Raw genomic sequence first — 24,372 nt, 5'->3', positions numbered from 1 at the left:
AGGGCGGGCAGCGCCGGCGATGCCGCGCCCCCGGGCCGGGCTGTAGCGGGGCCGGGGCGGAGTGCACGCCGGGCAGGCGGGACGGGCCAGACATGGAGGTGGTGGACGAGACGGAGGCGCTGCAGCGCTTCTTCGAAGGTGAGGGACTGCGGGCCGGCAGGGCGGCCAACCTCTCGCGCTGGGTATCCCCGCCACCCCCGGCGATCTCCCCGGGGACTGGGACCCCCCCGACTGTGCTTTCACCACGCTGGGACCCCGGGTGTCGTCTCCTCTGGGCTGGGGCCTTCCTGCAAGCTGGCACCAGCCATCCAATGCTGGCTCCCAGGGCTGGGAGACTCCCGGAGGTCACCATGCACCTCCACTAAAGTTGGGCTCCCTGTCTCCCAACACACAACTTCCTCGGAGCTGAGCCCTTTCCACACTTGGTCCTCCTTCATGCCTTCCAGGACCTGCAGCGCACACACCCCTAAATTCTGACACCTCCCGCCTCCAGTGCACTTCCTACAGCCCAGTCTAGGGATCCTATACTGTGCTTCTCTGGAACCCCATCCAGGCCCAGACCTCTTCCAGGCCCTGAACCCCAGCGCACTATCTTCCATGCCTCTCAGGCTGGCACCAGCCTCCAGTGTGCCTCCCAGAGGCTGAGACCCCCACCTAGAGACCCAGGTACCCTGTGTGCCTTTCAAGTTGGCCCCCTCTCCCCATCCTGACACCTAGGAGCTGAGACCCACTGTTCTTTCCTGAAACTGGGACCTGCTTCAAGACTGTCACCCACCTTCCATAAGGATGCTCCCCCCGCCCCAAGGCTGAAATTCCCCTTGAAGCAGCTACCCCTCCCTACTTGAGGCTGGGAACCCCTCCCCAGCATTCCTCCGTGGGCTGGGTTCCTCCACTCCCAACCCCTGCCCTCCGAATGCTCTCCTCGGGCTGGAAACTCCTTGAAGTTGGCATCCCCGCTGCCAGCCACCACCGTCCTTGCACTCGGGGGACCCTTCAAAAGCTGTGAGCTGCATCCTGCCAGCCCTCTGAGACTCCTCCGGGCTCTGTTGCCCACACCTGTGCCTGGAGCTTTGCCTCCTCTGGCATTCTCCTCACCCCAGGAGTGACCTCGCCCCTTCACCTTGACCCTAATAGGACCCTCCCCATGGCAGGGCTGGGATCTACGCACACCCTACAATATTTTTTTCTATACTTCCACCCCCCGCCCCCAAACACACACACAATGGTTTGGGAGGTCTCCTCCTACATCTGACCAACTCCCGTTCGTTTCCTGAATAGCCTCTGCCCCTCCCCCAGGGCTGTCCCCCTCATCCTGGGTGCTGGATTCTGGAGGGATGGGACAGAGTGTGGGAGGGAAAGGCAGAGGCACAGGCTGACGTCTCCCAGCCCACACTGCTGCTCAGACCCTCACCGGAGCATCTAGGCAGGTTCCCTGACCCCTTTTGTGCTCCTTTCCACCAACTTAGGGTCCTCAGCCTGTGCCCTACCCTCTCCCCGGTCCCTCAGCCCATACGCTTCCCAGTGCATTCAGAACCCAGATCTCAGTGATTCAGAGCCTTCCACCCTGGGGTGGGGGTTGCCTATGGGGCACTGCGCTGGGACCGTTGGGCCACAGGGCTGGAATCAGGGCCCCAGTGTCCAGCCCAGTGCCCAGACCCCTTCGGAGTCCCATGAGGGAGAGAAGAAGGCCCTCTTTGCTTCAGTTACTCCTTCCCTGTGACTTGGGAGCAGGAGGCTCTGTCCACTCCTGCTTGCTGAGCAGCCCAAGTCAGGGCATCCCCAAGCCTCAGGCCTCCCCATGCCAGGATTCTGGACACCCTAACAGACCTAGGCCCCAAGAAGTCAGATTTGAGCTAGATTAAATGATTGATCCTGAGGTATTTCGCCCATTTGAGGCTCCTAGGGCCTCTTGTCCTCCCCAGACACTTCCTCCTTTAGGAGCCCTCAAGGGGCCTTATAGGGGCTGGGAGCTCCTGGGGAGGTGGGAAGGGGACACCAGTCCTGGCTTGGGATATACTCTTTTGGGGTGCCCTGAGCCTGTTACTACCCCAGATGACCTGTGGGCCAGTCCCTCTTGCTTCCTGCAGATATCCCGACGCCTCCTCCTCCAGAACCCTGGGCCCTGGCAGAGGGGCGGGCCTGGCTGGCCCAGGTTCCCCATCTCCTGAGCCAAACCTTCCCTCCTGCCCGTGGGGGTGGGGGCTGACGCCACGGCTCAGCCATGCGGCTGGCCTGGCGGGGAGGCTACGCTGCTCCCTCCAGAGAGATAAGAGGAGACTCAAGAATGTCTGGGGAACAGGGGGGTATGCGGCTGCCCGCCTGAGCAGGGCCGGGAGGGAGCCAGGGTCTGGAGAAATCTTCCCGGAGCCTGAGATGGAGGGAAGGTGGGGTGGGTGCTAGCGCTGGGGTCTCTGGGGCCACATGGGAGGGGATGGCCTGGCAGGGAGTCCGGTGGGCAGTGCTGTTTGGGACCCAGTGTGGGTGTTAGGGAGTGCTTTGGAGAGGCGAGGTCTGAGTGTGCTCATGAGTGTACGTGTGAAGTGCCGGGGGCAGGAAGCTGTGCTTTCCTGCATGTGGATGTGTTGTTCTTGAGGGTGTAGGAGCAGTGTGTGCTCTCTATTTGGGGCTGGGGACACCTGAGTTCTCATCTGGTCCCCACTCTGCCTTGGTCATTCCCTCTGGACAGTGGGTACAGGAGGCAGGGTCTATGCTTTCCACTCTGGGGCTCATCAGGGCCCCTCATCTGATATGGCGTACTCTCTAGGCACACCAGGCATATATCCTGGTCCAGCCCTGTGCAGGTGGGCCAGGCTGTGCCCACCCCGGAGTGGTGGGCTGGGGGCTAAGGCGCTTTGGGCCTTGGGTGGGAGGCTGGGACAGGGCGGCCCCCTCGAGGCTGGTACAGCCGGGCCCCCGTGACTGCCCAGCTAATCCCCTGGAGGGAGGCTACAGCTGCCCAGCTCGGCGGGCACAGGGCCTGCAGAGAGGGGACCCTCCAGGCAGGATGCACTGGCTCCCAGCAGGTAACAGGGTCTCGGTGGCAGGTGTACTCCTCATCGCTTTCATGGGCTGAGGCCTTGGACTCCCAAAGCCTGGTCAGGGACAGGGGCAAGGCAGTGTCAGACCTTAGAGTTTCGGTGAAGGCTCAGACATCAAGAGCTGTGTGACCCTGTGCAGAGCTCTCGTCCGCTCTGGACCCTTTTCCCTCACCTGCAAGACAGGAGGAGGTCTTGATGATGCCGTCAGCTCTGATGAGCTTCGTCTCAGCCGTGGGAAGGGGCTTGGAAAGGGGAGAGGCCGGCCCCTGGCTCCGGGGGCACATGGGGCTTCAGTGAGCAGCCAATGACCCCCAGAAAGCAGGCAGGTGTGGAGGAAGAGACCGAGGGGAACTGGGCTTCCGTCAGGTACTAGAAAGGCCACCGAAAGGCTGAGGGACCTCCACGCAGCCTCTAGAGTCCCACCAAGGCTGGCAATGGGAAGCTGAGTTTTCACCCCTTCCAGACCTGATGGGCAGTTTGGGCTGGTGACTTCCCTTCTCTGGCCTCCTGTCCCTTCTTGGGTGAGCAGGTACGTTGGACCAGAGATGGGGCTTCCCATGTGATTTTTTCACGCACAAAAAAAGACAAACTCATGACCTCCCAATGGGATATATACACTGGGCACAGTGGGATGAGCTCCCCACAGCCCTCCAGAACACTAGGATCCTGGTTTGAAAGCCACCCCTTCCTTAACTCTGGAATGGGAGCAGGGGTGGCATTGGCCCCCTTACCCAGGATCCAAGAGAAGGGTCTTAGCCAGTGTTTTCCAGAGCTGACACCCAGCCTCCTGCTGTCTCTCCTGCCACCGGCACCTTGGGGGAGGGTGGCCTCCCAATGGGGACTAGCATCTCTGCCTCCTGAGGGCAGGAAGGGGTCCCACTGATGACTGTGGAAGAAGACGCCCACCCTGGACAGGAGGCTGGGGCTGTGTGATGGATGGTACTGTGTCCTATGTCAGCCTGTCTGACCCAGGGAGTAGGTAGATGGGGGAGGCAGCCATCTACCTGACTCCCAAGGAGATGAGATGGGGTGCCTCCTGGGTCCACCCAGAGCCCCGGGGAGGACTCCTGTCCCAGGTCCTGAGTCCAGTTGGAAAGGAAATGGTAGTGGGGGGTCTGACTCATCCCCTTGTCCCCAACGCCCAGTGCAGAGCCATGGTGGGGAGGAGCAGGAAATGTTCTCGGGGTCGATGGAGGCAACAATAGTTATGTGAACAGAGGCGGGGGGCACCCCAGGAAGTTGGCTAAGGTGTCAATGCTGGGGAGAGGAGCAGGCAGTTTCCCACCTGCTGGCCTCAGGGCCTTTCCTGAGTCTGGGGGCCTGGGCAGAGGGCCCCTTGGAGCCATAAGCAGGGCCAAGCAGAATGTCTGGGGAGAAGACAGGCGGCTCTGGGCAGAATAGCCTCCTCCCGGAGACCTGGCCCCCACTCCCTGACTCCCAAGGGCTTACAGAGCTAGGGGGGCCCTGGCAGCAGAGGCTGCTGGGTAACAGCCCAGCGGGCCACTGATTGGCTGCTGCCCTTGGACTTTGCCCTTCTGATAAGAACAGGGAGCAGAAATCATTAACCGAATCCTTCATGGAGTGGCCCCGCCCCACCCAGGCCGTCTGCCCTTCCTTTCCACCTTCTTCCTCCTCATGGCTTTCCCCTCTGGGCCTCAGTTTCCCTCCCAGCCTGGACGTGTGTATGGGGCGGGGGGGCTCCTCTCCCACCTCAGAGTCTGCAGCCCCTGCTGCCATGGGTCCGGTGGCCCCTCGGTTGGCGGCAGGGGTCGGACGGTATAATGGTCTGATGTGCTCCCTGGATGTGCTGCCAGGGTCTGTCCCCAGCTCTGAGGCTCACCTGCGGTCCTTCTCTGGGCCTGTCACTGCACCTCTGTGTGCCTCCATTTTCCTCTCTGTGAAACGGGAATACAGTTGTGGTCACAGTGCGTTCCTCTCAGGGTTCCTAGGCGAAGCAGGGCCCGCGAGGGGCCTCGTGCAGCGCCTGGCTTCACAGGTGTCAGCCTGGGCTGCGGTTACGATCTGGGTGCACGGCCCAGACCCGCAGGCTCACAGCAGATATTATGTCCTCGCTTTGAGCATTTATTGGTCCGCAGGGTAGGTCAATGTCCCCAAGCTTGTTTTGGGGCCTGCGGCTGGTGCTGTGTGCCTTGGGAGAGGCCCTCGCTTTTTTTGGGCCACTTATTCTCACGATGAGGGGAAACCGTTAGCCTCGTTGAGCACGCTCTCTGTTTGCACGGGCTCCCGCTCCATGACAGGTCTGGCCCTGCCGGGTCCTGTGCCTGCTCCTGGTTCCTGGTGCCTCCCACCCCACCCTCCACCTCAGAGATTCAAAACTCGGGGTTGGGCAGGCGGGCAAAGGGGGAAGGGCCTTGACTGTCCTTGTCCTTTATCTTTACCTGCTGTATCTAGCGCAGAGGTTTTTGCACATGTTGTCTCCAGGGGCTCCTGCAGCTCAGTGGAGGTGCAGATGGTATCCCTTCATTTCCAAGAGGGGTTGCTGAGGCAGGAGAGGAAGGTGATGTGCCAGGCTCACTCAGGGGGGCCACGACAGAGCTGGGACTCCTGGGTCTCCTGACTTGCGGCTAGGCACAGGGTGGGTGCCAACCAGGAGTGGTGTAGGGAGGGGGGCTTCTCCTTCTTGCAAGCCGAGGCTCCTGATTCATCACTGGTGGCTGTGCTATGTACTTCCGTCCAGCCCCTTCACCTCTGGATCTCAGAGCCCCCACTCAGATGGTCAAGATTGTGTAATGTAAGCGGTGAGACCCCAAGAGTGCCAAAGGCCTGGAGTGGGAGGGGAAGGAAGGGCTAAATGCCAGGTCGGGGGACAGTTGGGTCCAGAGCCTCCACTGGCATGGACTATGGACTGGGGGCTCCAGGGCATCCTCACCCCACCTCCCACCTCCAGGCTGCATCAGTGGGAAAGTTCTCCCTCCGTCTGACTTAGACCCCTCCAGCCCCCATGACGCACAACCACAGCCTCTGTCCGCCTGTGGAATTTGGGGCCCCTCCCCCTTACTCCCCTCTTCATCTCTCAGTCCCCTGGGCTCTCTTCTCTCTGTGATTCTCCTTCCTGGGGCCTGGGGCCCGGCAGGGTGGAGGGGGATCTCCATCCGCAACCAGCTTGAAGGGGGCTGCCTTTGGCAGGGAACTCGGGAGTCTTGACAGAGTCTGCTCCATTAGAGCTGTCTCCAGCCAGAGCTGATGGGGAGATACCCTGGTCTGGGCCTACCTTTGGGTCAGTGGGAAAGGAAGGGAGGGCAAAATGTGTGCGTGAGTGTACGGGTGTGCGTGAGTGAACAAGTCTGTGTGGTGTGCTGAGATGCGCACATGCACAAGCATGCTCGTGCCTCGGGGCCTTTGCACTGGCTTCTCACCTCCTTCGTGGCTTTGCTCGTGAGACCTGGCCTGACCATCCTGCTTAGAATTGCAATTCCTCCCCACTCTCTTTGCACCCCAAACTCCTCTCCCCGCTTTATTTTCTCCATAGCGTTTGTCACCTTCTAAAATGCTATAGATTTTACCAATCTATCCTGCCACCTGACTCTGCCCCCAGAATGTCAGCTCCGTGTGGGCAGGAGGTTTTGTCTGTTTTGTCTTCTGCTGCATCACCAGAGCCCGGCATTGTCCCTGACACATAAGGATGCTCAGTGAATCATCGTTTAAACGGATGAACACATGTGGAACATGCTGGTGTGTGCACACGTGTGTGTCAGTGTGGGAGGGGCGTGCCACTGTACATGTGTGTGTTTTCATGTACACACTCACATGTGTGTCAGTGGCTACATGCCTGGGACGATGCCCTTGTGTACACACGTGCGTGTGGGATATGCCTGTGTGTAAACACAGACGGGAATGCGTAAGCCTCGAGGACACTTACCCACACCCCAAGCTACAGGGACTTACTTGTCTGCCCTGGTCCCTGTGGGAGGGGACTGGGGGCGTCGGGTGGGTGCTAACTCGGCCCTATGGATCCCCAAGCAAAGCAGAAGTTCCTGGGGACTGATGTGGGGGTTCCCTAAGAACACATTGCAGCTGCTGTTGGACCTGGCTGGGGAGCATCTTGGGGCTGTGGGTTCAGTTTTGTGTTGACCTGAGGACAGGGTAGCCACCAAGTGGGGACTAGAGGAGGACACAGCTATAACCCAGGGGTGGCTAGACCCAGGCTCCATGTAGGAGATGGGTCTCTGCAGGCAGGATGTGGGAATCGTCTGCATTTTTTAGCAAGAAGTTGAGAGGGGACAAATATAACTGTGGTTCAGATTTAAGGCCTGATGACTGGAGAGCCACATCTCTGTCATTTAGCCCTAGGTTAACTGGGGATTCGATGCAGAGATGCAACGGGTAGCTTCCAAAATCAAGCGTCTGATCTGAAGGCATTTTGAGTGAGAAGGCTCTGGACACAAGATGAAGCCTGAAGCAGGGACAGCTAGCAGTTATCATAGTAATCAGAGATCATATTAATAAAGATAGAAAGCCAAACCAAAGGAGGTGAGAGCCCACAGTACCCAGTCCCAGTGTGAATTAGTTTGGAGCATGTTGATTAGCTCAGTCAGTACTAGGAGACAAGCCTCAGCACTGGGGGCCCTCTGTGACTGGGGTGATTGAGGAGGGGCTGCTGGGGCAGGCAGGCGGTCACAGAAGGCTTACCCACGGGCAGGGGGTGATGGCTAGAGCCAGAGCCTAGAGGCCAGAGTGTGCTGTTCATGTGCCAGAATAACAGCATGGTACTGGTCATGCCTCAGAGGGGCTCAGACGAAGGTGCGAGGCCCTCTCAGCGGCTCCCTGGAGCTGATATGGAGAAGCAGGGGGGACGGTGGGGCAGGAAAGGAGAGAGGGGTCCCAAGAGAGACGGAAACGGCGATTCACGTTGATCGAGGAATGGTCTCCCAGGGGCGAGGCTCTCCCCCACCTTCTCCCTGAAGATGCTGGGATCCCTGCCCCAGCGATGGGGAAGGAAGCCAGACCAAGGGAGGGCAGGTCACTTGCTGAGGGTCACGGCAATGAACGGGGGGCTCGCATTAGCACCCGGGCCTCTTTGACCCCAGCAGTCCCTTGGGGCATCATGGGAGTGCCAAGGTGGGCAGTCCCTTGACCACTACCACCCTGACCCCCTGCCGTTGCTTAGAATCAGGGTGCCCCTCAGATTCCGACACCTAGAATGGACGCTCGGGGTACTGGAGGGAGAGGCTTGGGCCCCATACCCTGTTGGCCCCAGGCTCATATCAGCTAGGCCTGGCCAGCACCCTTAGGCCCTGGCCTGCCCTGCCCACGGCCACGTGGCTGACGGGATTTCCGCCATGTTTGGGCATGAATTGACAAGTGCCCCATTGACGGGCAGGGGGGAGGGTGTGGGCAGGGCACAAGCCACCCACTGTGCCGGGTCCCCACCCTCCCCCGTCCCCCAGGACAATGGCCTAGACTCAGCCAGTGGCCACAGCTGGTGGGGGGGGGGCGGGTGATGGGCATGAGCAGGAGGAGGAGGGGAAGGGAGGAGTCCAGGGTGGAGGACCACCTGGGCCCCCACCCGCTCTCATACCGCACCTGACTCCTGTCCCCTTGGTTCCCCTTCTGCCCAGCTGGGTGGCTGGGCAGAAGGGGAAGAGGAGAGGAGGGGGCTTCCCTCCCCCAGCTTCGATCCCAGCCCGCCTGGGAAGGGCAGTGTCTGGCTCCTGTTAAAAGCAGGTAATAAAGGACCTAATTAATGAGGAGCAGCTGGGGCACATAGCTCGGCAGGGCAGGGATGGTACCTGGAGGGGCCCTGTCTAGCCCTGACCCCTGACCACAGCACAGCTTGGCTGACGTCCCCAGACCCAGGCAGGCCCAGTCCCACTGTCCTGCTTGCCCCTTTGCTCATTCATTTCATCAACATTTATTGTGTGCCTACTGTAGGCTTGGATGCTTACGCGACAGAGAGACAGAGCTCTCCCAGGCACCTCCCGCATCCGTAAGCGATGGCAAGGCGTTTCTTCTTTCTGAGCCTCAGTTTCCTCATCTGTAAACTGGAGAACAAGAAAACCACCTACCCCGTAGGGTGGTTGTGAGAATTAAATATGAGCCATAGACCGTGTGTGGCGTGGGGCTGGGCACAGAGTGATTACCCGGTGCGTGTGAGCCGTGGACGGTGGGCGGGCGCTGGACAGACCCTCCACCTCCCTGAGAGGTCTGTGCCAGGCAGGAGAGCGGGGAGCCTGATGAGAAAGTAGAAAAGAGGCTGCCACTCAAGAGGATGGGAGAGCAAGAGATGGCCTCTTGGAGGAATTTACATTTAAGCCAAAACCTAAAGAACGAGCAGGAAGGGGCCTTCTCTGGCAGAGGGAGGCGCACGTGCCAAGGCCCTGGTGTGCAGGGGAGGCGGGGTTTGACCCAAGATGGAACGAGGCGGGGGCTGGACCATGGAGAGTTTCAGGGAGAAGAACGAGGGCAGGAGAGGAGGCCATGGGGGCAGGCGGGGCCTGACCATGCCAGGCCTTGGACCGAGGAGGGCTCTGTCATCCTGAGCAGTGGGAAGTTGTTGAAGGGTTTGCGGATGGGGAGGGCAGGCATGCTGGTTTGTGACCTGGTGGTGCCATGTTCTGGTTGTGGGACCTTGGGCAGCCTCTCCGCCTCCCAGGGAGGTCTTGAGGATCAGCAGGAGATACACTTAGCTTCCTGCTCACAGGTATCTGTTGGCTCAGCAATGTTCCAGGGCTCTTTTGGGAGCGGTGGGGGATGGGAACCCCCAAGAGTGTGTTGAGGGGCCCTGCCTCCCTCCTGGGTTCCTGAGGGCTCTGCCCCAGCCTCAGGAATCCCTGGGCTCCCACGAGCCCCGACTCCTACCCTAGAATGTTTGGTTAGAAATCCCCAGTGTGGCACCTGGGGCAGGTTGGGGGCATCTGCCTGGTGGCTGGACCCCAGGCTGTGTGGGGCAAAAACCAGGCAGGCCTCGAGGGCTCCCAGAGAAGAAGACGTGGTCAGTGTTCCTCAGGAGGCCCCCAACCCCCAAACCTCAAATTTCTCTCCCACCAGTGGCCCACCCCCACCCTGCCCCAGCGGCTCCCTCCTCCCTCCCGCATCCTCCCGTCCACCCGGCCCCTGGCACGGGAGGGTCTCTCCTCCCCCCAGCCACATCTGGTTCTCGTTAGGGTCTCCCAGGATGCCTCTGCCTGAGGCCCCGTATCCCAGGGGAGGTGGGCAGGAGGATTAGGGGTGATTAGGAACACTCCTGGCCAGGGGAGGAGGAGGAGGAGGGGAGGAGGGGGCCTGGCCTGTTATAAATAGCAACACCATGACTCCATCACCCCATCATTCACTGGAGATTCCAAGTTCAGTCTCAAAAACTTGCAGCTTCAGCGGCCAGGGTGGGGTGATACTCCAGTACCCCCTCCCTGCCCATCTCCCATGTTGGATCCTCCCTCGGGAACCTCCCCCAGCCCATCAGGCGGGGCTGCCCAGGACGGCAGGGAAGTCTCAGTGGCCACCAGTTACCCCTTACCCCTTGCAGTCAGGCCCCGCGCCTGGGTTTGACTTTGTGCCGTGTCGCCTTGAGAGAGGGAATGATTGATGCTAATAACACGGAGTCTGCAGGCGAGATCGGGAGGTAAACCCGTAAAGCACTTAGCGTAGTGCGGGGCCTGGCGGGGAGTCAGAATGATATGCTGTCACTGTTACCGTCCCCGTTACAGGTTGGGGGGATTAAGTGTCACACTGCACATGAAGAGCCTGTGGGATGCCTCGCATATAACGAACTATGATTTATTCATGTACTTGGCTCCAAAAGTGCCGGGCACATAGTAGGTGCTCAGTAAATGGGATCTTTGGTTAACAGCCAAGGACGTGGGGAGAGACAGAGCTGGACAGTTCTAGAACCTCAGCATGCAGACTGGCGAGCCCCGGCCTGAGAAGCTTCTCTTGCCCTGGCCGTACGGGGCCCTGGACAGCCATTGGTGGTGCTTGGTGGGTGTCCCTTGTTCCCGGCTGGGTGAGCCGGGGTGGGGGCCACAGGAGGGCCTGTCTCGGGCAGCGCGTGATTCCTAGGAGGGCTTAGCCACTCATTAATCACCTAAGCGGGGCTCAGCATTCTTGAAATGCCAGCCGAGGCCAGGGAGGGGCCTGGGTGGGGGGCTCCTGGGGACCCCAGCACTCCTGGGACTGGGAAGTGAGGACAGCCATTCTGTTGGCTGAGCACCCACGCCGTGCCGGGCACCTTACATACCTTAACTTGTTCCACACTCACAACGACCCTGTAAAGCGTTACCCCTTCACGTCCCCATTTTACTAATGAGGAGACTGACGTTCAGAGAGGGTACGTGACCTGCCCAGTGTCACACAGCAGGTAGGAGGTGAGCCAGGGTTTGTTCCTGGACCTGACTAAGCGCTGTTCCCAGGGCTCACCAGGGGAGGGGGCATGAGGTACAGACCCCAGACTCAGGCGCCAGGGACCTGTGGGAGGGCACCTTCTGCCTCGGGGGGCTGGCAAGCCCAGGTCAGCAGTGGGTGGGGCTGTCCTCCATTATCGGGGTTGACGCATCTCCCACGTCAGCCCCCTTATCACCCCGCCCTCCGGCTCCCCCTGCAAGGTGACCTTGGGAGGGGAAAGGTTAGCACCTCCCTGCAGAAGAGGCCTTTTCTGGGAGCCCCTCCTCTCCCTAGGGCCGGGGCCAGTGAGGAGGGCCCAGGAGAGGCTGGGTGGAGGAGCGGATACCAGGCCGCCATCGCTTCCCTGCTGCGCGGCCAGGCCGAGCCCTTACCTCTCTGGTCCTCGCGCCTCTGCAAAACCAGGGCTGGGCACCCCAACCCCATTATGAGGTGACGGGCATATGGGTGAGGGTGGGCACTCCTGATTCTGATCTCCACTCCCTCTCGGTCTGCAGCTGGGGCCTGGGGTGCAGCCCATGGGCACCCCCAGGATGCGTTGTTCAGCCAGCCAGGCCTCGTGCTCCTAGGCACTCACCAGCTGGGCCATCTGCAACTGACTGCCTCCCGGAGGACAGGGCAGGACAGAGTCACTGAGGGTGATGGGCATCATCCATTGGGCACTAGACTCAATAAAGCTTCTTGTTTGCTCCTCAGAGCACCCCATAAGACAGGGGATGATTACCCCATTTTGTAGATACGGGGAAAGGATTAGCTCATATCAGGAGCTAGAACAGGGTACGGAAGGTAAGAATCAGCTTCTCTGTCCCAAATCTGCACTCTGGACCCTTCTTCTCCTTGGAGACTCCAGGTGGCTTTGTGGGCTGAGGGAGGTCAGTGCCTTCTGGAGGGGTGTCAGGTGGGAGAAGATGAAGGTGTCTCCCCAACAGAGATGGACACACAGGTGGGGAGGAGCCCGGGCGTAGGTCTTAGAGGGCCCAGAGGCCTAGGAGCCACACCCCTCCCCAGCTCACATCTGTCTCTCTCCTGCAGGCCACGACATCAACGGCGCCCTGGAGCCCTCCAACATAGACACGAGCATCCTGGAGGAGTACATCAGCAAGGAGGATGCGTCCGAACTGTGAGTGGCCGTAGGACAGCCTCGGCTCCACCCCCAGCCCTTCTGGCAGCCGCCTTTCACCTGGGAGGTGTGACAGGGCCCCACCTCTGAAAGCTGCTGCTGGGCCCTCCCCAGCAGCCGACCCCTCTGCAGTCTTCATGCTGGCCTGTGGGTGGGGGCCCCGGGAGGGGCTGGGGTCCTGGCTGGCGCTGAGCTTCCTCCCTTCTCCGCAGCTGCTTCCCTGACATCTCTGCTCCAGCCAGTGCGGCCTCCTACCCCCACGGGCAGCCAGTGATCCCCGGCTCCAGCGGGGTCCACCACCTGAGCCCCCCTGGGGGTGGACCCTCCCCAGGGCGCCACGGCCCCCTCCCACCCCCGAGCTACAGCGCCCCACTCAACTGCAACAACAACAATGGCCTGGGCATCGCTCCCAAGCCCTTCCTGGGGGGCTCTGGGCCCCCCATCAAGGCTGAGCCCAAGGCTCCCTATGCCCCAGGGTGAGTGAGGGCAGGGAGCATGGCAGGGGAGGGGGGTTTAGAAGCAGAGGCCCAGGGGGCAGGCAGGGCATGGGCCTGGGAGGAGCTGGCCAAGGCCTGGCAGTGGTGACCGCGCTGCCCTGTAAGGTGGGGAGGGCCGAGGGCCAGGCTGAGGAGGGACTCTTGGCTTTGTTCTGAGGCAGTGGGCAGCACGGAGGGTTCTGAGCAGGGGAGCGATGAGGGCTGACGTGAGTGCTAGAAAAATCTCTGAGAGCTGTGTGGAGAGCGGACGGGAAGGAGCGAGACTGGAGGCCATGACTGTTTACTTTCACGGGAACACCTACACGTGCATGCACAGCTGTACACATGTGCACACCTATACACATGTGCACACACAGAGGCATACACACTGCCCTCACTGCGCCAGCCCCATCCACTCATCTGTGCATTTAGCCACTATTTACTGTGGCCGCCGGGAGTTGGCTGATGGCACAGATGTGGTACTTGAAGTTCTCCACATCCAAGCCAGCCTCCCAGGCCCTCCTCCCAACACACATCAGAGAAGTCCACACTGGCTGCCTGACTCAAGGGCTCAGGCCGAGCCTGGCTGTGACCAAAGGTTCTAGGCGGCCACCAGCCCAGCCAGACTCCAGCACAGCCCACAGACATGTGCTGATGAGGAGAGGCAGGGAACACGGGCTCAGAGAAAGTTCTGGGCTCCCCAGCCAGGGGCAGAGACCCTGTCTCTGGGTGGAAGAATAATTATTCGTGCTGGGAGCATGACACCATTCATGGCTCGGCTCCACTTCCGGCTCCTATGGCCAGGCTGCTGGTTTGGGGAGGGACCACCTTGGTCAAGGCTTCAGCATCCTCTCTGTAAAGTGAGCCCCAAATGCTTCCCCCTCCAGGGGACCGTGGAAATAAAGTGAGGTAGCACAGAGGAGGAGCTGGGGGAGTGGTAGCTGTTTCCTGGCTTACAGGGGTTGAGCAGGGCGGCGAGCTGGGGTGCCAGGGTGAGCTGCAAAAGGCAGACATTTGCTTGAGGGTTGAGGCCGAGAGGCCATCTCTAATTTACAGACCCTGAAAGGAGGGAAGAGAACTAACGTGTAATAAGCACCTGCTGGGGGCCCGCTGCCGTACCCCATGCTTTTGTGTGTGCTCATCAGCCGTCCCCAGTAACCTATTCCTGGGGGACCCCAAAACCAGCCGTCAAAGAAAGGTCTGCTTCTCCTCATAGCAAGATTCTAATGGCACTCTGGGGGCCATCTCTCAGGGAGAGGGCTTGTCCAGAGCTACACAGGGACTCTGGCCTGGACCTTTCACTGCCCCATGCCTGCCAGACCCTGTTCTAGGTGGCAAACAAGACGGACACGTCCCTCCTGCCACGGGTCCTGCGATCTAGCCGGGGAGGGAGTTATCAATCAATAAATCACCACGCTGAGGAGTGTGAGGAGCTACAAGGAAAGAACATGAGGCCTTATGAACTTGGGGCATTTGATTGCAGGGACCTGAGGGTGTGAAAGACCTTGACACACTGGAGAAACCCAAGGTCACTGTCAGGGAAGTGCAGGGAGCAGGTGGGAGATGGTAGACGTGGAAGTGGAGAGGCCGGGTCAATGCCAGGGGCCTTGAGGGCCGAAGTGAGGGTTCGGTCCCCATCACTTATCACTTTTTCTGCCATCCTCACATGGCCTGCAGGGTTGGGCGGGTGGTTTGTCCACGGGAGCACAGGGACTCTGGGATCGGCTCCTGGCTGTGTCCAACAATGGCTCGGCCACCTGGGGCAGCTGCCTAGGCATAGCGGTGGGCAGGGTCTCCACATGTGGGGACCAAGGATGGCTAAAGAGCTGGACCTCCATGTGAGCACAGCCCACCCCTCAGTGGACGAGCACAGGGTTCATGCAGGACGTTTTGACCTCTCAGGGTTGAGTTTGTCTTTCACTGGAACCACTGATAAAACCTGCAAGAAAAAAATAAACCCAAGCCTAGGGCAGCTGGCTCCCTGCCCAGCCCACACCTGCCTCTGGTGGGGCAGCCCCCAGTGACGTACTGAGGCTCCCTGGGCTCAGTCCCCCAGGAGCCTATGTTTCTAGGAAGTGATGGCTTCAGTGGGTGCATACAAGAAGGGAGGAGCAGGCCTGGCCCCTTAGACTCTGAGGACAGAGCCCTTGAATGCTTACGCCATCATCAGGGGCACTGGTAACTGGCCCCCAAGCTCCCCGTAGGTCTGAGGGGATGCTGGGCAGGAGAGCCCCTAGCCCTGTCAGGCACCTCAAGGTAGCTGGTACAGAGAAATGCCCCTAAGGGTGCCTCCAGCCTCTGGGGTCTCTGAGACCCTGCCTCATAGAGGAGCTGCCCGGCTTAAAGGCAGGGCCTCAGCGGCCCTCCCGACAGCCCCTTCCTCCTCTCCCGCAGCACACTGCCGGACTCCCCGCCAGACTCGGGCTCCGAGGCCTACTCCCCGCAGCAGGTGAATGGTGAGTCCAGCGGGCACCGCCCTCCCCCTCTGGGGTTTGGGCAAGTGGTTGGGGCGGCCTTATCAGGGAGGGAGGGAGCAAGGGAGGGAGGGGGCCAGCGGCTGCCCAACAGGCCCAGATTATTGCTGGTCAAATACTCCCTGGCGCTGGCTATTGTTTCCCGGCGGGCGGGAGGGGAGCCTGGCCCTGCCTCTGAGCAAGTGTCCCCGCTGGCGATGCCACCCGCCTGCCCTCCTGCGCCATCATGGACGTGCCCTTCGGCGGTAAGTGGACGGCTGGGGAAGGCCCCGTCTGCAGCCTGAGCACAGGCCTTACCAGCTTACGAGCTGCCGGGCCCACCTCACCTTGAGGGGTGCTCCAGGGTGCTGTGGCCCCCAGGTGGCCAAGAGCAGAAGGATCATGGGCGGGCAGCTGTCTCCCCACAGCCCAGAGAGGGGTCAAGAGTTCTGTTTATCTTACCAAAAACATCTCTGGAATGCCTCCTGGGGAACAAAGGGAGCTGGGGCCTCCCCACTGAGGCTGGGGGGCTGGCCCCTGGAAGCCCGGTAGAGGGGCTGCTGGAGGGAGGAGGCTGCCACAGGCCTGTGCTGGGGGTCCAGGAGCCGCCTTCCTGAAGCCCAGGGGAGGGTCAGGCCTGAGAAGAGCTTCGGGAGAGCCTGGGGGTTCGGGACCTCCCCTGCGTAGCAAGGCTAGCCCGGCCCAGGGGAAGGAGCTGACGAGGAGTGGGTAAAAGGCCGCCCACCCCTGGACCGGGGCTCGCCTCCCTGCCCAGGCCTCTAGAGGCCAGGTTCTAGGCTGCCTAACTCCCCTCCCACGTGGGGCTGGTGGGAGGGCAGCCCCCAGGCTTGGCCTGGGGCGGGGTGGGAATTGGGAGACCCTGCCGAGGTCATGCCCGGGGCCCCAAGTGAGGTAGGTCTCTGATGCCAGCCCTCCTTCTCTCCTGCAGACCCCCACCTCCTGCGCACCATAACCCCTGAGACCCTGTGCCATGTGGGAATGCCCTCCCGCCTGGAGCACCCGCCCCCACCTCCAGCCCACCTGCCAGGCCCCCCGCCACCCCCACCTCACTACCCCGTCCTGCAGCGGGACCTGTACATGAAGGCTGAGCCCCCGATGCCCCCCTATGCGGCCATGGGGCAGGGGCTGGTGCCCACCGATCTCCACCACGCCCAGCAGTCCCAGATGCTGCATCAGCTGCTGCAGCATGGAGCTGAGTAAGATGTGGGCAGCCGCCCCTGGGGTGGGAAAATGGGGTGGGGGGTCAGGGCAGCAGCAGGCAGGACAGAAGTAGAGGTGGGGATAGGGATGAACCCAGGAAGGGCAGGAGGCCCTGACCCCAGGGGAAGGGGTCAGTGCGTGTGTCTGCACGTGCTCAGCAAGGCGTCCTAGATTTCCAGCCAGGGCCACATGCTCAGCCCCGTTGCCCACATGGGTAAACGAGGCCTCCGAGAGTGGGGCATGCTGGTCCAGGCGTGGAACTAGGAGGGGCAGTGTCAAGGCTTGAACCCCGACACCAGCGACTCTCCAGCTGTCTCACGGAGTCCTCGGGTTTCTGAGGAGGTTCCAGATGGAGAGCCGAGCCCCCCACTCTGACAGCTCCAACCCGCAGAGTCGTCCGTTTGTGTTTTATACATTGAGATTCTGTGAAAGACAGTTCAGGGAAAGATTCCACTGCTGAAACGTTTTGTCAACCAGAAGGAAAAGGGGCACAGCACGGCCCCCCAAACCTTCAGCCGCCTTCCCAAGAAACTCTCCTTCCTGCTGCTGTGGCCCAGGCCCTCTGCCCTCTGTGGCTCATTTCTAACCACGCAGGCTGCTGTCCAGAGAGTTTTCAGTGGCACCACAGGGAAGAGGCCAACTCGTTCATTCCACAAACAATTCCGAGTGCTCTGTGTGCCAGGCCCGTTGTCGGGTGTGATGGGGACACACAGACAAGTCAGGTGTGGCTCCTGCCCTCCTGGATTCCACAGTTTGGGGGGTAGGGAGGAGAGACAGAAATGGGGAATGACAACATGGACTGACGGGGGAGCACTGAGGAGGCAAAGCCCATGGGCTTCCTGTAGGAAGCGTCCTCTGCTGTGGGCATATCCTGTGGGAACAGAGTGGTGAGGGGAGGAGGGTACTATCCGGGGGAGCGGGCTCAGGGAGAGCCAGCCCCACATGGCACACACCTCCGTCCCCCCAGGCTCCCCACACACCCCTCCAAGAAGAGGAAACACTCTGAATCGCCCCCCAACACCCTCAACGCCCAGATGCTGAATGGAATGATCAAACAGGAGCCCGGGACTGTGACAGCCCTCCCTCCGCACCCCACACGAGCCCCATCCCCACCCTGGCCTCCCCAGGGCCCACTCTCGCCAGGCCCTGGCTCCTTGCCTCTCAGCATCGCCCGGGTCCAGACGCCGCCTTGGCACCCACCAGGCGCACCCTCACCAGGTACATGGCTGGCCTGCTGGACCCCGCAGGGGGCCAACCCTTCAAGTTGGGGAGTGGAGCCCAGGGCCCACACAGGCGGTCCTTCCCTCCAGGTCTCCTGCAGGACAATGACAGCCTCAGTGGCTCCTACCTGGACCCCAACTACCAGTCCATCAAATGGCAACCGCATCAGCAGAACAAGTGGGCGACACTATACGATGCGAACTACAAGGAGCTGTGAGTGATCAGTGCCACTCCCTACACCTCCTGGCCACCCCCTCAGGGGCCCCTGGTCCTGGCGTCATGGTCCTAGAGCAGAGCCTGGGGGCCTAGTGGGTACGAGAAGGTCCATTTTACAGCCGAGCAGACAGGCTCAGGATGGAGCTAGGACTGGCGATCAAGGTTCCTGACTCCTGGGCTAGCCCGAGGCCCCCTTAAGAAGGTGGTGTCTGCCACAGAGGGGCCATTGGGGGCCGAGTCAGGGAGATGTGGTGGATGGGTGTTCTCTGGCTCTTCCTTCCCCTCCACCCCCTCTACCCACTCCTGCTGCATTCCAGGAAGGTAGCAGGAAGCGGAGTGTTGGCGGGGGGCCCTTCCAGCAGCCCCCTCCTTGCCCCGGAGGCCCCGTGGGTGGGGGAGGGCCAGGTCAGAGGCTGCCTGGCTTTCCTCGCCCTTCCTCAGCACCCACCTGGACTGGCTGCCTGGCCTGGCCAGGAGCACTGTGGGACCACTACCCTCCCTTCCAAGGAAGGCCAGTGAGGGATGTGGCTCTCCTCAGCTCACCTTGGACATTGCCAGGCTTGGGCAGTGTGGCTGGACTTGGGCCCTCTCACAGGGGAGACCAGCCTTCTAGATTTGGGCACCCCAGGCTCTATGGGATTCTTGGTGGTGGGGGGAGGGTGTGTGTGTGTGTGTGTGTGTGTGTGTGTGTGTGTGTGTGTGTGTGTGTCCAGCTGCTGTGGTGGCTGAAGGGTCCCTCAAAATCCTGCCAGGGTCGAGTGGAGGTCTTTGGGAGTCTAGCCCCTATAGCCTGATGAGGACTCCCCAATCTTAATTCTACCCCTCTTGGGCCAGCCCTGCCAAGGCCAGGAAGCTGGCACTTCCTGGGTGTTCCCCTGGGGCGGGCAGGTGGGTGGAGCCCTGGGAGGGAAAAGTGGTGAGCCCCCGGCCTTCCTGTAGACGTTAGCCAGGCCCAAAGTCCTTTTTCCACAAGTTTGGAAACATGCTCCCTGCCCAGCGTTGTCCAGGCAGGCACTGGACGCTGGGGGCACAGCTTGTGCCTGGGGACCTGGGTGAGGGTGGGCCAAGCTGTAGGTCAGTGATTTCCTCCTTTCCTGACCTGGAGGTCCCCCAAAGGATCCAGACTTGGAATAGTTTCCCAACAACAGATGGGAAAACAGGCCGAGTTTAGCTGCCCACAGCGCCCCTGTCCCCACCCAGGGCGGAGTCAGAATGAGGATGTTTGGGGGCTTGAGTGAGCTGGTGGGCAGAGGCTGGGCCAGCTCAGAGCCAGCGCCTGGTTCCACCGTTTCCATGGCAACCAGCTGTCAGGCGCGGTGAGGCTCCACAGACCATCCCCTCTAACCCCATCCCCCATAAGGGAGGGGGCTTCAGGCAGCATTCTGGGAAAGAGCCAAGAGTGCCGAGGGGCTGTCAAGCCCCCCGCCAAGAGTTCCCTCCCATCTGGTGGGCCTCAAGTCTTTTGCCGGCCCTCCCACATCCCCAGGACAGGGTGGTCCCGGGAAAGAATAGGGGCTGGAGATAGCGGACCTGAGCCCAAATCCTCCAGGGACTCAGTTTCCGTTTCTGAGAAGTGGGGGGTCCAGGGTAGGAAATTGGCACACAGACATGTGGGGGGGCGACCAACATTCCAGGCCCGGCTTTGGGGACCCCGGCGAGTACCCTCCCCTCCTTCCAGGCCCATGCTCACCTACCGTGTGGATGCCGACAAGGGTTTCAACTTTTCCGTGGGTGACGACGCCTTCGTGTGCCAAAAGAAGAACCACTTCCAGGTGACAGTGTACATTGGCATGCTGGGCGAGCCCAAGTACGTCAAGACGCCCGAAGGCCTCAAGCCTCTCGACTGCTTCTACCTGAAGCTGCACGGAGTGAAGGCAGGTTTGGGAGCTTGGCAAGGAGGGGCAGCTCGGGGGCATTGAAGGACCCCAAGGTGGAGTGAGTGTGTCTTGAGGAAACTCCTCATGGCCAAGTCCACCCCCTTCCCCACCCTTCCTGCCTTTTGTCCCATGCTGCCCCTTAGCAGGCAGGCCCCTCAGCCCTCTTCTCACTTATGCTCCTTGTTTCCAGCCCGTGACCCCAAGTCCGCACACCCAGCCAGACCCCATCCTCTGAGAGCTCTGGCAGCCACCTCAGCTCCATATTCCCAAATGAACTCCCTGCAAACTTTCCCCACCCCCTGGGCTCCCCGGTCAGGAATGGGGCTCCAGGGCCCTGGTTGATAAACCCGGGGCCCGCTTGCCCACACCTCATCATGCACCAGGCCGTGCTGTCCCCTCCTCCCCTTCCCTCTGCCTCTCCCAGACCAGGCCATCCTTCTTGTCTGAATGTCCACAGCAGCTTTCACTCTAGCTCCTGACTCAAACTCCACATGAGACATGGGTGGGCATGACACTCCCCATTCTCCCAGAGCGCCCAGTGCCCTCCTCGCAAAGCCCCATCTATAAGCTTAGCCCACAAAAGCCTTAGCCTTTGAGGTCCAGCCCTTCACTCCAGCCCTGCCATTTGCTGTGCCCCAGACCGCTTGTGCCCACTACAGTCCCTGCCTTCCCTCAGCAGCTTCCTTTCTCTGGGACTCCCTCTGACCCTCCTGTCCTGGTCGACTGCTCCTTGACCTTCATCATTTGCTCTGCTACAGTCCTTGGCCCTCAGGACACCTGCCATGAGGCCCATCTTGACTTAGAGGCCCCTCCCCTATCACACCGCCCCCCTAGTACAACCTTCGTGGATGTTGATTTTGAGCTCGTGAGCTCTCTGGGGCCTGGCTGGGTGTGTCTGCTTCGGTATCACGAGCTGGGCTTGGTGCCTTGGCATGGCTCAGACAGTGCCCGCGGAGGGGTTAAGGGAACATGAGTGTGGGAGGGGGGCCGGGAGCGAGTGGGTTGCGTGTGAGTGGGTGTTTGTGGAGGTCGGTCGGGGGTATGTGTCCTGAGTCGGGGGGGCTGTGGTATGGATTGGGGGCTGTGAGGGTGACTGGAGTGTGTGCGTGCTCGCTCATGCACGCAGAGGTGAGGGCAGTGGTGTGGGTGTGGGTCTGTGGGGTGTGCGGCTGCGTAGGAGAAGGCACCCGCGTTTATGGGAAAGTGAGGCTGAGGGGAAGGCGGTGCCTCTGCTGCCTCATGAGCTCCAGCTGGGCCAGGCCTGGGCTGAGAAACCGAAGGAGGGGCAGGACCAGGGGGCGAGCCAGGCCCTGAGGTACCAGTGGGCTCCACTCTTCCCACAGCTGGAGGCCCTGAACCAGTCCATCAACATCGAGCAGTCTCAGTCCGACCGAAGCAAGCGGCCCTTCAACCCTGTCACGTGAGTGTCTGTCCCTTGCGGGGGTGGTACCTGGGAGGACTCGCCCTGGACTTGGCTTGGGAGCTGGGCGCGGGGGACAGGTAGGCACCCATAATGTCTACCTCCCAGACCTGGGTGCCACCCTCCGGCCTGGCTCTCCACAGCCCCCGTCCCTGCCCCTGAGGACCCTGCCCTTCCCCTGCAGGGTCAATCTGCCCCCTGAGCAAGTCACAAAGGTGACCGTGGGGCGCTTGCACTTCAGCGAGACCACCGCCAACAACATGCGCAAGAAAGGCAAGCCCAACCCCGACCAGAGGTGAGCTGGCTGGACCCCTGCCCCAGTGTCCCTCCACGTCTGAGGAGGAGGGGCGGGAAGGTGCCACCCAGTGTAGCACGCCAGGCATACGGTCCCACAGGCTGACCCACTTTGCAGATGAGGAACCTGGCGTACGGTCGAGAGAGCAGAAGCCTGGCTTCTGGGTTCATCAGCAGCTCTGTGGCTGCCTAGCTATGGGTCCTGGGGAACTTCTGCCCCCTAGTGGAGACTCAAGTTCCTGCTCTGTAGGACGGAATGTTCATGCCCACTTCCTGGGGGTGCTGGGAACCTGGGGGAGATGACCAAGTGCTCATCGGTTTTGTACAGTGTGCATCTGACCTGGGAAGGGTAGCGGAGTTGGGGAGGGGTGGGCAGTGGCAGGTGGGGCAGGCCCCTGGGTGCCTCTAAGACCCCTGTGTGCCCCAGGTACTTTATGCTGGTGGTGGCACTTCAGGCCCATGCACAGAACCAGAACTACACGCTGGCCGCCCAGATCTCAGAGCGCATCATCGTGCGGGTGAGGGCCATCTCCCCCCCAGGGACTTGAGAGTCCTCCCCAGAGCTGGGAGAAACAGCACCCAGGAGAAATACCAGGGTGCTGGGGAGTCAGGGGCCGGAGTGCTGATCCTGCTGGGCACTGTCTGCGTGGCTTTGGGCAAGGCTCCCACCCTCCCTGGGGATCAGTGTCTCCTTCGCAGTGAAGCGTGGAGATGGACGGGGCTTGGTAGCCTTGAGATCCCACAAGTGACTGAAAGTTGCCACAGTGGGAGGGACGGTTTAAATTGGGCATGGTGGGGTGAGGACATCTGGCTGGAGCTGGAGGGGCAGCTGCAGGACCCCGCACCCCAAAACCGATCCATCCAACCCCAACTCTGTGCTAGGCCTCCAACCCAGGCCAGTTTGAGAGCGACAGTGACGTGCTGTGGCAGCGGGCTCAAGTGCCAGACACTGTCTTCCACCATGGCCGTGTGGGCATCAACACTGACAGGCCCGACGAGGCACTTGTCGTGCACGGCAACGTCAAGGTCATGGGCTCACTCATGCACCCCTCGGATCTGCGGGCCAAGGAGCACGTGCAGGAGGTGTGGTTGGGGCTGTGGGTGGGAACAACTGAGCTATGCACGGGAGGGGGTCGCAGCAGGGGTGAGCCGGGGGCGGGGTTGCTTATGTGGGCGGGGCTCGCGGAGGGGCGGGCCCAGACGGAAACGCGGGGCTTGAGGGGGAAGGAGGAGCGGGAGGCTGGCTCTGGATCAAGGGATTCCGGTAGTAAGGTCTCCCCTCTACACTGCACCCTCTGGGCTGTCGCCCTCCTGGGCTCCGGGGCCCGCTTTGGATGGTCCATGAGAGGAGGGCTTCAGCCTTGGCCGTGGCTCCTGCGCAGGTGGACACCACGGAGCAGCTGAAGAGGATCTCGCGCATGCGGCTGGTGCACTACAGATACAAACCGGAGTTTGCCGCCACCGCCGGCATCGAGGCGGCGGCGCCAGAGACGGGTAGGGACCGGCCTGGGGTTACTAGGGTCCGGGAACCCAGTAACCGCGGCCCTCAGTAACCCCACCCCAGTCCCGGTCCTCTGGCAACTCTGTCCCTGTCCTCTGGAAACCGTCCTCCCAGGAAGCCCCTCCCGGGGAACCCTGCCCACTACAAGTCCCTGACTCAGACCCTGGGAAGTCGCTCCTTTGCTGGTCCCCCATACCTCGCCCCTGGAGTCCGGGATTCTCGTGGCCCCGGATCCCAGCCCCTCTGTCCCTTGGATAAATTCTGCCTTCATCCTCCTGGATCCCTGCCCGCTTCCCCTGGGGTCCTTACTCCCCGGAACCCGCCCCTCCCCCATCGGGAAGAACCTCACACCTTGACTCCTGGAACTGTGACCCCGTGAACACTTGTCTGTGGGACCCCCCTGGCCCCCTGTTTCAAGGCTCCTTGGAATTAAAATCTCTAGCCCCCAGAACTTTGCCCTGTCCAGCCCCCACCCCGTGAGTGGTCACCTCCCTCCAACAATACGCACACAACTTGGCTTGACCCTCCCCAGGTGTCATCGCCCAGGAGGTGAAGGAGATCCTGCCTGAAGCCGTGAAAGACACTGGAGATGTGGTCTTTGCCAACGGGAAAACCATAGAGAACTTCCTGGTGGTGAATAAGGTCTGAGCTGAGAGGGAGCGGGGTCAGGGGGGCCAGAGGGGCAGGCCAGCTGGAGGGCATCCATCCCACCCCCATAGAGGCTGGGGCCACTGAAGTGCAGAGGCAGCCGCATCTTCTCTCAAGCTGCCTCCAGAGCCCCATCCCCACGCCACAGGGAAGGGGGTGGGCATTCAAGGCAGAGGTGGAGACTTGGCCACTCGATGGCTGTGTGATCACTGGCAAGATCTCGGAGGGTCATTTTCCTTCCTTGCAGAATGAGGGTAACAATAGTCACCGCTAAGACATCCTGACGTGGTTATTGCAAAGCTTAAACACATGGCTTATTGTGAAGTTGGTGTTTGTAATTTACCTGGCGTGAGGCTGGGCTCCAAGGAGCGTGTAATGTGTTTTGGCTTCAGCTGAATAGTGACGTGCTGAAGTCTGAGACACAGTGTTCATGAGAGAAGGGAGATCAGAGGGTGGGAGACCCCCCTGAGAGAGACAAGACATTTTGACCGGGGCTGGGAAGGGCCGTTCAGGCCGACGGGATGGCCTGAGC

General features: G+C 61.1%; 1 protein-coding gene across 4 annotated transcripts in view; it reads left to right on the top strand.

The window, feature by feature from the left end:
• The first annotated feature begins 15 nt into the window (after window positions 1-15).
• The window catches only part of MYRF (myelin regulatory factor), a 34,185-nt gene continuing 9,828 nt past the window's right edge, over window positions 16-24,372 (top strand). For all 4 annotated transcript variants that reach the window (XM_015588900.2, XM_015588899.2, XM_015588901.2 and 1 more), the window contains exons 1-14: window positions 16-138; window positions 12,426-12,513; window positions 12,726-12,989; window positions 15,384-15,445; window positions 16,392-16,659; window positions 17,631-17,881; window positions 17,974-18,097; window positions 19,779-19,974; window positions 21,321-21,397; window positions 21,582-21,692; window positions 22,119-22,209; window positions 22,574-22,774; window positions 23,074-23,185; window positions 23,725-23,834. In XM_015588900.2, the coding sequence (XP_015444386.1) occupies window positions 93-138; window positions 12,426-12,513; window positions 12,726-12,989; window positions 15,384-15,445; window positions 16,392-16,659; window positions 17,631-17,881; window positions 17,974-18,097; window positions 19,779-19,974; window positions 21,321-21,397; window positions 21,582-21,692; window positions 22,119-22,209; window positions 22,574-22,774; window positions 23,074-23,185; window positions 23,725-23,834 (2,001 nt within the window). In that variant the 5' untranslated portion in view covers window positions 16-92. The remainder of the gene's footprint in view (window positions 139-12,425; window positions 12,514-12,725; window positions 12,990-15,383; window positions 15,446-16,391; window positions 16,660-17,630; window positions 17,882-17,973; window positions 18,098-19,778; window positions 19,975-21,320; window positions 21,398-21,581; window positions 21,693-22,118; window positions 22,210-22,573; window positions 22,775-23,073; window positions 23,186-23,724; window positions 23,835-24,372) is intronic.

Source organism: Pteropus alecto, unplaced genomic scaffold (assembly GCF_000325575.1).
Source record: "Pteropus alecto unplaced genomic scaffold, ASM32557v1 scaffold43, whole genome shotgun sequence".
Lineage (NCBI taxonomy): Eukaryota > Metazoa > Chordata > Mammalia > Chiroptera > Pteropodidae > Pteropus > Pteropus alecto.
This window is presented reverse-complemented; position numbering and strand designations above follow the sequence as displayed.